We start from the raw sequence: 14,101 nt of genomic DNA, 5'->3' as shown, positions 1-14,101 counted from the left end.
GGACCTCTTGAAACCAGGCCTCATCTATTTACCCACCTACCCATCTACCTATCTCCTCATCCACCCACCCACCCTATATCTATCATTCATTTGTTTCTATATGTCCATCAGTCCATCCATCTCCCTATCTATCCATTTATCCACCTTCCCACCCATTCATCCACCTGCCACCCACCTATCCAACCCATTTGCCATCCATCTCTTCACCTAATCAACCTGCCTCTCTGCCCATTCATCCATTTGTTCACATGTCCATATATTTATCCATATGTCCATCAACCCATCCCTCCATCCACCCATCCGTCCTATCTACCCATCCATCTGTCCACTCATTCATTCACCCATCCATACATCTATCCACCCACCCACCCATCAATCTACTTGTCTGTTCATCCATTCGTATGTCCAGAAATCCATCAGTCCATCCATCCACCCACTCCTCCGTCTACCTATGTACCTATCCACATACTCATCCATCTGTCTGCTTCCTCACCCATCGATTCACCCACTAACCCATTCACTTACCCATCTACCAACCTACTCACTTGCCTATCTATTCAACTACCCAGCCATCTTTCCAACCACCCATCCATCTACCCACCTTTCCATCCACTCACCCATCTATCCACCTAACCATCCACCCACTTATCCATCCACCCATGTGTTCACCCAACAATCCCTCCACTTGTCCATCATCCACCCAACTACCCAACCATCTATCCATCATCCACCCACCATCCCTTCAGTCATCCCCAGGTGTCCACAGCCCCCAGCCCTGTGCTCAGGCTGCAGTGTTACTGCTCAGGCATGGATTCAGACCATGAGCTCCCAGATGGTAGCAAGCAGAGGGCCAGAAAAGCTATCCCAAGGGCATATGTGGGATTCAAAGTGTGAGATGCCTGCCCCAAGGAAGGACAAGAAGAGTGCTGCCTGGGTGGACCAGGTGGAAGGTCAAACAGGAAATGATAGACACACAGAGGGAAGCCCAAGGAGGCCTGGGAGTGGTAGCTGAATTGTCAGGAGGCAGGGGACTGGTACTAATCACGGGAGTGCCGTGGGATATTGGAACGGACAAGGCCTGGAGGCTGGGGCGATGGGTGGGTCTGAGTCTGCGCAATAGTCCTAACAGGATGGTGTGGGAGGAGTTTGGGCAGGGGAGCCACAGCCCACCTTCCTCTCTGCAGCTGGTTCTGTGTCCACGGTGGGGAGGGAGCTGCTCTGGGGGGTAGTGTGGGAGGTGGATATTGGGGGTAAGACCCTGGAGTGGAGGAGAAAAGGGGATAAATCTGCCCTAGGGCAAATGAAGGCAGACTAGAAGTGGGTTGAGGGGCAGAGCTGTCCTGGGTCTTTCCCCACCATGTGGATGAGGAGATGGAAGCTCAGAGCAGCCAGGAGAGGTGCCACTGGTCTGTTCTTGTACCAGCTCCAAGTTCTGGAAGCTTCTGGGAGCTGGAGACTGTCTGTACCATCTCCTAGGCCCACAGCACAGGATGCTCTTAGAGCCAGCACCCTCTCCTGCTTGAGATGGGAGTGGAGACCCAGAGGTGTGGGATGGTACCCTGGGGGTTCCTTGAACACCCTGTTCAAGTTCAAGCTTGAATCTTAACAAAAGCTCTGTAGTAACTGTCTCTGGTGCTGATTTGCTTTGTCACCTGGGGAATAGGGCTAACAGGTGGAAAGTTGAGCCATGGACCCCTAGGCCAGCATCCACAAAGCCTTTGGGCTTCAGAACTGCCTCTTTACTCCCTGCCTGAGGCAAAGCAGAAGGAATAGCTGGCCTCTGGCCCTCAGGGTGGGGAAAAGCCAAATCACTCTTCTCTGGGCCTAGGTGGCATGTGGCAGGCAGAGAATCCTGTCTGGGTCAGGCTTAGGATGGATTTATAGGCAAGAATAGGTCAGGGTTGCCCTGAGCTGCCTCTGCCTGATGCCTGCTCTGACTGTAACCATCACTGTCACGTCCAGTGTTACCTGTGTTCCCAGGACAACGACTACCTTAAGAAAGCCAGAGAGGGGCTCTCAGAGGAAGGGTGGGATGTTAGTCTTCACGCTGGCTCGGTTCAAAGGCTCTTTGGCCATCCCCTTTGCTGAAGCCAGACTTGATCTCTTATCCCAGCCCACATTGGAGAATGAAATTCACAAGCTTTTAGAATCCCTAAAGCATTTAGCAGCTGACTTTCCTTCATGTTTCGGGGTCTGGGTGGGACACACAGAGGAGAGAGGAAAGGTGTTGGCTGGTGAGCCAGGGACAAGGACATGTCCTGACTCCCAGATTCAGTTGTCCACTTGGTAGTGACTTGTGTTCGAAAGAAAGTGCAAACAAGCTCCTCATCTCCCCCCAAAAAGGCTGAGGTACAGGTCCTTATGTGGTGTCTAAGGCATGTGATTGGGCCCTGTGTATATTGTTTTCTTTGAGCAAAGCCAGAGAGAGGTGACAGAGGAATCAGGGCGAACTTGAGAGGTGAACCTTGTGCTCAGAGAGTTACTTGGGGGTAGAGAGCTGGGTGAGCTGAGTGACTTTCTGAGCTCAGCATCCTCAAAACACAAAATAAGAGTGAACATCACCTACTTTTCTGAGGCCACCAAGGGTGTTCTTTATGTCAAAGATGGAGGAAATATGAGCCTAGACATTGTGCCCATCTGGGGGCCACGACTCTGTAGAACCAACCATGTTGAAGTTTCCAGGTCTGTTGCAGGTTCAGGAGCAGAGGAAGGCAGCCCAGGTCCTCTACCATCAGTACTTTCCGGGGGTCACGGGGTTTCCTCCTTGCTCATAACTGCAAGTTGTACTTCAAGAGGTGCTGAGGCCTCAGTCCTCCTGCTCAGAGTAACCTGAGCTCTCCAGATGACAGCTGTTGGGACATGGGAGCTGCACAGTCATTCCAGGTTTTTTCTTAGGATCCCTGGGTATTAAGAGATGATTACAACAATTCCACAGTGTGCATTCCCCCCACATCACAAGGCATGCCCGCTGTGCTGTGCTTGAAAGAGGAACCTGGCCCCAGATTGCCCGTGGCTGGGGCACACCAGGAGTTACCCAATGGTGGTTTCAGCTAAAGATTTGGGTCCTGCCGAGGAAACCACAGGATGTACCATGCCCTGGTTTCAGTTCTCACTTGCTGTTCATTTTGAAATATCTGTTATTGAAACAGTTTGTGGGGAAATCACCAAATTAAAGTGCTTGAGAAAGAGGTTATAACCTCACCCAACGCTTCCAAAACTTTCAGGTTTGGAAATTTCTAGATGGACTCAATCATCTTGATTTGCCCAGGAAAAGGGGCTCTCAACAAGCAGGTCAGACCACCCTGGTTTGAGCACTGCCTTCTCCCTAGTTGACTCAGCCATGATGATTGGCCGGCAACCAGCCAATCAAAGCCTTCTCTATGGCTCTTCACCTGCAGTGCCTCCACCTCACAGGATAGGATGAAGGATAGGACGTGGCCAGGACAACACGTTCTCTTTGCTTTCCAGAAGACAGTCTCTACAGAGGCAGGGAGCAATTGTGTTTCTACATGGGTGTACATGCCTGTGTGTGCTTGTGTGAGCTTGCAAGCCCACCCATCCAGCCACTGAATGATCAGTGGTGCTAGGAGGCGAAGCCACATGATCTAAGCCTCAGCCTGTGTTCTGTTCCACAGAGCAGAGTGCTTACACCTCAGAGGAGGCGTCAGGGAGGAGGGAGGCTGAGGAGGAGGCATTTCCATGCCGTAAATGTTTAATCCTACCAGTGCTTTTCCTACATCGTGCATACTGGGATGACTTTCAAACATTCCGTCCACATCACAGTATCCTTCAGCAAGGTTAACCCTGCCCTGATGTGAGTTTAAAGCCACTTTGACGGACAAACGTCCTGTGCAGCCTCGTTCTATTCTTTTACCCAGAGTGAGTAAGTTTTCGCAGGGGCTCCAGGAACTGAGCTTTTGGGTGAATGGCACACGCAGTCCATACAACACCTGGCCCTCAGTCCCTGCATCCATTGCTGCCGGGTTCATGCATTATATATGACAGCCCTGATCCACTCCCACCCCTGTGCAGGCAAGTGGGCAGAAGCTTGTCAGCATGTTTAAATCAAGAGCAAAGCAGATTGTGCTCTGGTTCCCTGGAACAAAAGGCCAGAGGCGGATTTGGGGTTTTAAGAACAACTAGGTTAACTCAGGTGGGGACATACTCTTAGATTTTTCTCGTCTGTTCACAAGCTTTAAAAACACACAGAACTAAACAAGAACAATCACAAAAGACAGAACAAAACCCCAGGAAAGCAGCAGGCCTGCTTCTCTGATTTGTCGCTCCTGTGTTTCAGAAGGTGAACGTGACCTTCATCCCAGGCAGAGCTGGAAGAGGGTATCGTGAGATTTGCTGGCTCTACAATGTCCTAGGGTTCACAGACTCAATTAAGGTATTAAAAATAGGACTGGGGGGAGCAGAGTTCTTCCACAGTGCTCGGTCTTTGTTTATGTCTCCAGCAAGCAACCCAGGGCACACGCCCTGCATCCCGTGGACACTGGAGCCCAGCAAGGGGGCATAGTCTGCCTCCCGAGAAATAAATTCCAATTTGCTCCAACAAAAACTGTTACGCTGCAAGCACTGGTCATCTGTCTTTCAGGTGTCTGGCAGGTGCTCTGTGTCCCATTATTATCTCGGGGAAATTAAAACAGGCCGGGGGTGAGGAACGCTTCCTGTGGAGCCCCAGGTGCTGCTGTCTCCTGGCCCTGGCTGACCTCAGTGATTACTGGTGGGAAGTTTGCTTCTGGGAGGCTGGAGATGCCTGATGCCCCCTTCCTGAGGGTGCTGAGCGCCTCCCAATAGTGCATAGATGGAGAGTGGCTTTCTAAAAGCATGGGGGTCCCGGCAAGGGGGGAGCAGACAAGAAGAGAGGAAGAGAGGGAGGGAGAGAAAGAGGGAGGAGTGAGCGAGGAAGGGATGGAAGGAGGGAGGAAGGGAGAGGAGAGGGAAAGGACAGAGGAAGGGAGAGAGGAAGAGATAGAAGGAGAGAAGGGGAGGGAGGGAGAGGGAGAGGAGAAAGAATAGGTTGGAGGTAGGAAGGGAGGAGGGAGAAAGAGCAGAGGAAGGAGGGGGAGCGGGGAAAACCAGGCAGAAGACAGGGACTCCTTTCCACCCCCAGTAACCCTAGACAAAAGAAAGCACTCCCTTCACATCTTCCACACTGGTGCCTGAGGAGAGCTTTATCCCTACTGTGCTTGCTTGCAAGCCTGAGAACCTGACTTCAATCCCCAGCACTCACACAGAAGAGAAAAGAGCTGGGTGTGATGCTGCTTGCTTGTAGTCCCAGCATAGCGGAGGCGGAGAAGGAGAGCCCAGGGCTCACCAGCCAGCCCCTCTGGCCCACTTAGAAAGTTCCAGGCCAAGGGGAGGACAACAAGCTGGAGGCTGGCAAGGTGGCTCAGCAGGTAAAGGGACTTATTGTCATACCTGACAATGTGAGTTCTGTCCTGGACCCCCATGGTGGAAGGAGAGAATCTATGGTTCACTAATTGTCTTCTGATCTCCACATATGCAACATGGCACGTGGGCTTACACACACTAAAAATAATTAATTTAAAACAAAATGAAAAGTCCAGGCATAGTGGCACGTGCTTTGAATCCCAGTACTTGGGAGGCAGAGGTAGGCGGATCTCTGTGAGTTCAAGGGCAGCCTGGTCTACACTGGAAGCTCCAGCTGTGGCTGCATAGTGAGACCCCCGTCTCAAAAACAAAACAAAAGGTGAACAGCAGCTGAGGAAGGAGCTGAGATTGACCTCTGACCTCCGTATGTCCGCACACGTCTGCAGGGTCTGAGGAACCCTGGGTTGGGCCCCGGGGTGCTGAGGGAGGCCCACCAGTGTCCTTCCGCACCTTGCTTGTGCTGTTTACCAGCATTATTGAAACGTAATTCACATACCACAGAACTGACCCGCTCGAAGCTTTGGATTCGATGGTTTTTAGTCGATACTCAGAACCACAGAGTCGCCATCACATTCTGTAATAGTTTTAGAACGTTTCCATAACCTGAAAAGACCCTAACCTGTCACACTCCCCTCTGCTCTGTCCCAGGTCTACCTTCTCCCTATGACTGCCTCTTCTGGCAGGATGTCAGACGGGCTCCTTCGGTGAGGTCTGGCTCTCTCACTTGCATGTGGCTCGAACCAGAGCTGCACTGCCCTGCAAGGCTGATGGTATCCACGGTTGTATTGATTTTATTCTGCTTGTTCATTTACCGGCTGAGGGACGGGTGGGTGCCTCCATGCCTGGGCTTTGGTAACTTGACAAATGTGTGGACAGGGGTCTCCACTGCTCTTGAGTCTTTAAAATACTTTATTTTTTTTATTTTATGTGCATGTGTGTATAGCCCGCATGTATGCAAGTGCACCCATGTTGTGCAATGCCCGAGGAGATCAGAAGAGGATGTTGGATCCCTTTGGAACTGGACTTATAGATGGTTGCTAGCCACCATGTGGGTGCTGGGAGTTGAACCCGGGTCCTCTACAAGAGCATTCAGTGCTCTTAACCACTGAACCATCTCTCCAGCCCCACTCTTGAGTCTTTATGTGGGAGTCAAAGTGCTGGGTCCTGTCCTGACTGTTTTCCACAATGGTTTTTCTCCCTGGGCCTGGGCCTGGGCCTACCCTGCTCTATTTGTCTACAGAGGCAAAGGGGGAAGAGAGCAGGTCACAGGGCAGCTCGGGGCTCTCCCCAGGACTCCATCAGGAAGAATCTTGGTGCTCTAGGGCAGTGGAGCTCGAGCATCTCTGAGCTGAAGAGTTCCCAGCCAGAGGCAACAAGACAAAAGGATGCTCAAGGTCTTCCATGGTGCGTGCTGGGAACTAGTGCCCAGCAGATGGGGGAGAAAATGGAGAAGTGGGCTACTTGGGAACCTGGGGTGGAGGAGGACCAGTTAAACTCACAGGTAGGATGGGTGGGGTGAATGACCTAAGATTGTGGAGGCGAGATCCCCACAGGTATGGACACTCTTGGAATGGTTCTAGGTGAGCCTGATTTCTACCACCCCCCAAAGAGGACTGGCCAGAACTGGGTACCAATGAAGACCTCGGTCCCTTTTCTGGGCTCTGGGCTTGACCTGGCAGGCTTCAGCTGCAGCACAAAAGGGTTGGGGACAAATTTCCTCCCCAGGAATACAGGCTCCCCAGCAGCGCTCCTATCTCTATGGACGTGTTGTATCCTTGTGTCTGTCGGGGTCACTGCCCCACTCTCTGCGGGAGGGTGGCTTCCAGGAACTCTCACCTCCATGTAAGCCACCTGCCCTGTGTGTGCTAACGTAGCTCTGTCCTCTGGGTTCTGCTCTTCTGGTGGCATATTTCAAAAACCGAATGCTCTTCACCATGGTCCACACCAGTTTTTAAAATCTCCCTTTGTGGCCAGCGATTTTCTGTCCTGAACAAGATGCCGTCAGTGTTGTTTGATATCTTATGATATGATCTAAAGCTTTTGGTTTTCACCTTTCATGGGGTTTTCAACTCTCCCAATGTGGATTTTTTTGGGGGGGGCTGTGATGAAAGTCAGCTCTCACTTCCTGTTTTTCTATGTCGATATCCAGCTGTTTGTAGAATTTCTTCAAAGTTTCCATTCCCCACTGCTTTGTAGAACCACCACCAACATAAATCAAAGGACAGGATACACCTCACTTCATCGCTGGACTCCTTTCTCACACTCTGGTTGGCTGTGTGTCCTTAAGCCAGGGTACAGTGTCTGATGTACTGTCATGTCACTGGGGCTCCGTGTCAGGCGGTACAGGCCGGCCTCTCCTGTTCCTGCTCAGTAGGGTCATGGTTTTCCCAGAACTTTTAAATCCACCTTGTCCCGTGTCATAGGAGGGAACTTAACGGATGGCGCTCACTCAGGGCACATGTGGCGTGGTCATGTCTGGTGCTCTGATCCGAGAATACAGAACAGACTTTCGTGAACATAGACCTCCAAGATCTGGGTCTTCGATGACGACTCTCAGTTCTCTATTTCAGTTTCCAACACACAGGACACATGCCTGTACTGTGTTAAGAGTCCCTCAGTTATCTGTGAGTAGAGCAATTGCTTTGGCCTAAACTTGCTCTGGTTGTTTAGCTTTGGAATTGCTTAACTTTTCCATGTGCTCGGGCTTATCTTCTGGAGACATCCGCCTCTCTAGCCCTTCGGCACACTGGCTTCTGTTTCACTCTGCCACAGCCTTGGCCACAGCAGGAGGGATGACTTCCTCATTTGTTACAGCCTCTGCGGATGTTCTTGGACATAGGTTGCAGGTTCGGCACCTGTGGCCTCTGACGTTGGCTTTGTGTGCTCTCCGTAGGTTCTTGGACCTGGGCATCCTCCATCCTGTCCTAATGCTTACTTTGAAAAAAAAACACAACCTTCTATGGAGGGCCAGGGAGATGGTTCAGAGGGCAAAAGCACTTGCCATGCCAGCCTGACAACTTGAGTTCAAGCCCCCAGGCCCATGTAAAAAGCCAGAGGTAGTGGCTCACGTTGATCATCTCTCACAGTCCTCCTGAGCATTGGCCAGAGCCCTTAGGCCTCCTAGCCTGGTATGCACATGACAGAAAGAAGAGAGAGCCCACCTTAGAAAGAAGACAGGAGGAAGGAGAGAGCCAGCTCCTGAAAGTTGTCCCTCTGACCCCTCTCCATGAGTATTGTTACATGCCTACCCTCCCCCCACACACACACTTCATAGAAATCATGCAAAGCCTGGGATGCTACATTTTCCCTTTTAAAAGCTTTCTGCTGGTTTCCACTGACAACCCGTGGCACCAGCACCCTGACCTGTGGATGAATTCTGGAGCCAAGATTCTGGTGCACAGATTCTCCGAGGTGGTTTGGGGTGTGTTGAGGGCTAGCTTTCCTCACTCCTAGGGTACAGCCCTTCTGGATCCCAGCCTACACCCTCGATAGCCCTTGGCCCTGACCTTTGACCTGTAGCATTGCATGACTGTCTAACAGCCTCAGGGTCTGGTAACTAATCACGACAAAAACAAGCTCAGTTTCTTTCTCCAAGAATGCTGCTGTTCCCAGAGCTTGCCAGTCTCAGCTGTGCCCCACTGCAGACCTGTGACCTCTGGCTTGCTTGTCCCTAGTAGGACAGACAGTCCTGAACACTCAGATTGTTATTGCCAGGGGTCAATGACTCCTATACACCCAATTTTAAGGTCTTGAACATGCCAGACCTGGCTCTATTTCTTTATGTCACTGAAAGACCATAGAGCAGGTGATTTACAAAAGTCTGCTTTGGTTCATGACTCTAACCATAGGAGGGCAGAGGTGGCACACCACCTGGCAAGAAGCATGTATGTCTATGGGTGTGCATGTACCTTACACATGTCTATGTATGTGTGTGTGCATGTATAGAAGCATAAGCATGAATGGCATGAATGTAGGCACATGTGCATGTACTCTGTACATATGTGGCTACATGAATGTGCCTGTGTATACATGAATGTACGCATGCATGTGCATATATGTGAATGGATGCACACATGTGACCACATGGTATGCACATGTGCATGCCAGTGTGTACATATAGGCATTCATGAATATGTGTGCGTGTATGTGCATATATGTGAGTGAATGTGCATCTGTGTGTGCATGTACATGTATGCACGTGCATGTATACATAAATTAAATATATGTGTGCAGACATGTGGGTGTGTGGTTGTGCATGCATGTCCCAGCAGACATGTGGGTGTGTGGTTGTGCTTGCACGTGTGTCCCGGTTTCTTCCTCTTTCTCTAAACCTGCCAAGACTGACTGGTGATCCTCTCTGACAAACTGACCTAGTCCTAAGCACACCCCCAGATGCCCACCTTCAAACAGTACCATGGGATTAAATCCCCGCTGCCTCCTTGCTGCACAGGGATAAATGCCCAGATGCAAATATGGCTCCTACCATTCTTCATGGCATTCCTTGCCACATGGCTGTATTGGTAACATCTCCTGATGAAGGGGCAGTGCCTTACAGTGGGGGTGACTGGCAGACAGAGTGGGGAGCAAAAAGGTGTCCTCATCCATGGGTGCATTGAGCAGCTCCTGACCCTCAGGATGCCACACAGCTTTGCGTCCAGTGTCTATCCGTGCTGACGGTGGGACTTTAGTTCTTCACCTTTAAACATCCCCTCAGCGGCTGCTGACAAGGGACGTCACCGGTGCTCAGGACTTCTCCCTTCCATATTAAATGCCCTGAGACCGGCTCACCCCAGACTATCCTGGGGACTGGACTCCAGAAACCTACCTAATCACAAGGAAGTGTTTGGAGTCCACTGGGGAATGAGAAGGGATGTGGGGCCAGACTTGACTTGAGCCATCAACAGGGCAGGCCCATTCCTGCAGAGGCCTCCCTCTGGGAGGATTTCAGACCTCCTGTTGTGAAAGCAGAGGCCTCCAGGAAGTGACTGTCTCCTGGGGATTGAGACGAGCTCCTGGAGCGGAAGGAGGGGACTGACTGGCTTACAGAGCAGAGAACCTCCACAAAGCTATAGACATCCAGGAGCCCAGTAAAGTCTCCATGGCCCCAGGACGTGCTGCCCTACTCCTCTTGACCCTGTACATCAAAGATGTGACTGTCCAGGCTTCTGACACCTGTCCAGGTGAGATGGACTCTGGTTCTCTGGCCCCTGAAAGCTGGTAACTACCTACTGGTCACTTGCTTAGTGTCCCTGTGCCTGCCTCCTCTAAGAAGGCTGTGGTGGTCCTCCAAGGAACTAAATGACCTGTCCAGGACAGGTGGAGAGTGCAGCGGCCTGTGACTGCTGTCTGGCCTGTAGCCTGCTCCCAGGAGCTTTAGAGATGCTGAGGAAGACGAAGATACCATTGATGTTTGCCGCCATCTCAGGGACTTTGGAGAGAAGCTCTGGGGGCCTCCAATCTGGCGATTGCCAACCTCCTTGGGAAGTTCAGCAAACTGCTCCCTGGAGTCCCTTTCAGTAGATACGGGCAAGGCTTTGTGCGGTGGGGACCCTCCTGGGGACCTTCCCTCGCTGCTCTGTCCACCCTGGAGAGACAGTTCCTAAACACTGAGCAGCTGCTGCAGGAGGTGACCTGGTTAGAAAAGGGACTCAGACGGCCAGGAAACCCCCTTTCCCCCAGTGGAAAGAAGCAAAGATGGAGTGGTTGGGGCCTCCTAGGCAGCCCCACCAGACTCTGAAAGCCATCCCCCATGAGCTCTTCTGCAAGGGTGTGTACTTTCTGAGTCAAAAAAATAACATTTTCAAGGAGGCAGCTAGCTCTGGTTCCTGGGGTGTCATGACTACTCTGTGCCGTTGGAGCACACCTGTCTACGCCCCTACAAGACCCCTCCTAACCCAGTCATTCCATCATCAATCCCCAAGGTCTAGGAGAGAAAATGCTATATTGACTCAGTTCTCTGGGTTTCTTAGCAAGATTGATTATTTGTTGAAAGCACTAGCCACTTACAAAGCCCTTTCTAAACGCCAGAAATGGCAAGAATCTAAAAATTTCCATTCTTGAATCTAATCTTTGTCACAGCCCCACATGGAGCTGAAGGGACAGAGATTCAGTGGGCTTAGGTGATCTAAGGACATACGGTACTGGGGCCCCTCTTAGGACATACGGTACTGGGGCCCCTCTTGAGCAGGCTCACTACCTGCCCCCCTCCAGGACTCTGTCCTGCTTCCTCTCACAGTTGCTAGCTGCCTAGGGTGAAGACAGATCAAGTCTCCATCAGGAGAGGACCCAGCCTCTGCCCCAACTCTCCAGTGGAGGCTGGTGACTCTGGTTGCGACCATCTGCCTGGGTCTGCTGTGGCTCAGCTGGGATGTGCCCTTGGTGGCCCCAGATGGCAATACTAATTGGATGGTTGTGTTTCTCCGTAGAGGTGAAAGTGCTGAGCCTGGAGAACTCTGACAAGCTCACCATCCTTCGAGGCTGCCCTGGGATGCCAGGAACCCCAGGGCCCAAGGGAGAAGCGGGTGCCAAAGGAGAAAGAGGTGTGTGTTGGGAGTGGGGGTGGGGGTGCATGGGAGGACAGCAGTGTGTGCGGGGGGAGGACAGGAGTGTGTGCGGGGGAGGACAGCAGTGTGTGTGGGGAGGACAGCAGTGTGTGTGGAGAGGGGGCAGGACAGCAGCATGTGCAGGGGGGAGGGGAGGACAGCAGTGTGCTGGGGGAGGACAGCAGTGTGTGTGTTGGGGGGGACAGCAGTGTGTGCAGGGGGAGGACAGGAGTGTGTGCGGGGGAGGACAGCAGTGTGTGCAGAGAGGGGGCAGGACAGCAGCGTGTGCAGGGGGGCGGGGAGGACAGCAGTGTGCTGGGGGAGGACAGCAGTGTGCGGAGAGGGGCAGACAGCAGTGTGTGCGGGGGGGGCAGCAGTGTGTGCGGGGGGAGGACTCTGAGGCTGATATCCTGAATTTAGATGCCCAATTTGGGCCCTGCCGGACTCTGGGTCTTAGATTGGGAGCTGAATAGAAGGGTCAGTGATAGAAGCTGACCCTCCAGGTCCAACCGGTTCTGAAAAGACTCAGGAGGGACTCTCTGACCATCTTAGGTATGCTAGGCTTGCTTTGCAGACCTGTCTCCTGGTCTTCCACCCAATACTGGCTTTACTTGGTCACTCAAGAGGCTTCTAGGTAATAGGAACTTTACATCCTCATCTGAAAACTAGGGTGTCCACGTTCTTCTCGGCCTGCCTCAGACGGCAGAAGAGACTGAGGGCCCAGCACCCTCCTGAGTTTGCACTCCAGGAAGAGTGGGCAGCCTCCCATCCGGGGACTGCTTCCATGTACAGTCACTAGGACTCTGAATCACAACCTGAGCCCTTGTGGGGACCTCTAGCACACACAGCATCTGTCACCCCAAATCAGGAGACAGCAGTACCTGTATGGGTGGTCTGGGTCTCCTGAGTCAAGCATGGACAAATGTGCCCCCGAGGTTCAGAGGGAGAGCTGCCTTGGAGAGCCCTGTCCCTGGAGTTGCCCCAGATGGGGCCTGGTTAGGGACAGGACAAACCTAGATGTTCCTATGATGTGCACATTCTAAAAGATGGCCAGTCTTGAAGACCTTGTGGGTGGTCTCAGGCCAGGTCTCATATTGCCTGCTCATTACTGTGGACCCTGAAGGAGAAGGAGGTCCTCCCCGGCTAAAGGACCTTGGGAAGGAGGCTTCCTCATGGCCAGGATGGTGGGGCCCAACAATGGGGGAAGGGGTGCTACCTCTTACCTTGAACCCCACTTAGCCTGAGAACCAAGTTTCTAGTAGCCTGTGTGCCCCAAAGCAGACACCAGTATTCCCAGGCACGTGGAGATAGAGGGCTACAGCTGTGTCTCTGCAGTGATGTTACATCTCTTGACCCTGCTGGAGTCCATCTTGTAGGGGTATCAGGCAGGTCCACTCTGCTCAGGTCTCCAACTGCTGCAAATGCTAGTTGTATGGAGCTGGGGGCCTGCATGGCACCTGGTCGCTCCTGTATTCAGAACCCACATGGAGGACCTTGTGACCCCCTTACAACCTCCACAGAGTCAGGGGTTATGGGTATGACACAACCACAGTTTTTTCACATCGGATCACTCTAAAGGCCCTCTGGGACAGCTTCTTTGAGGACATGTTCCTTGTCCCAGTCCATCCCAATAAGGCCACGGTGGTTCAGGCCTGAGGAACAAGGGAGAGGTCCCAGCTGCTGGGCTGTGCCCTCCACACTGCCTGGCTGCGGTCCCAGTGGTCGCTGAGGTCAGCATGGGAGGGGCTGGGGTCTGCCATTCAGGCAAAGATTTTCCAGGGGGATCTTGGTGGGCACTTTGCTTAGCAAGGCATGTTTTGGATTTGCAGGAGAACGTGGCCTCCCTGGACCCCCTGGGAAGGCAGGACCACCTGGGCCTAAAGGTAACAGCCTGGCACAGAGCCAAGGGGCACCAAACACACACCTCAGTCTGTGAGGGTCAGGGAGAAAAATGACAGAGAGGGACTGTCCTAGTTTCTTTCTCCATTGCTGTGACAAAACACTCTGACCACTGCCAACTTGGGGAGGAAAGGGCTTATTCAGCTTACATCTCCGGGGTTACAGTTCATCAGGGAGCCCAAGGTAGGAACTCAGGACAGGAACCTGGAGGCAGGAGCTGGAGCACAGGCCATGGAGGAACGCTGCTTACTGGCTTGCTC

At 52.4% G+C, this 14,101-nt stretch overlaps 1 protein-coding gene across 1 annotated transcript in view; it reads left to right on the top strand.

The window, feature by feature from the left end:
* The first annotated feature begins 10,498 nt into the window (after positions 1-10,498).
* Fcn2 (ficolin 2) overlaps positions 10,499-14,101 on the top strand; it is a 7,701-nt gene continuing 4,098 nt past the window's right edge. The window contains exons 1-3 of the mRNA XM_008844020.3: positions 10,499-10,580; positions 11,826-11,939; positions 13,772-13,836. Coding sequence (XP_008842242.1) covers positions 10,499-10,580; positions 11,826-11,939; positions 13,772-13,836 — 261 coding nt within the window. The remainder of the gene's footprint in view (positions 10,581-11,825; positions 11,940-13,771; positions 13,837-14,101) is intronic.

This window comes from Nannospalax galili, unplaced genomic scaffold (genome assembly GCF_000622305.1).
Source record: "Nannospalax galili isolate Female #2095 unplaced genomic scaffold, S.galili_v1.0 scaffold300, whole genome shotgun sequence".
NCBI lineage: Eukaryota > Metazoa > Chordata > Mammalia > Rodentia > Spalacidae > Nannospalax > Nannospalax galili.
The sequence above is the reverse complement of the archived record's forward strand: the minus strand, read 5'-3'. Positions and strand labels throughout refer to the sequence as shown.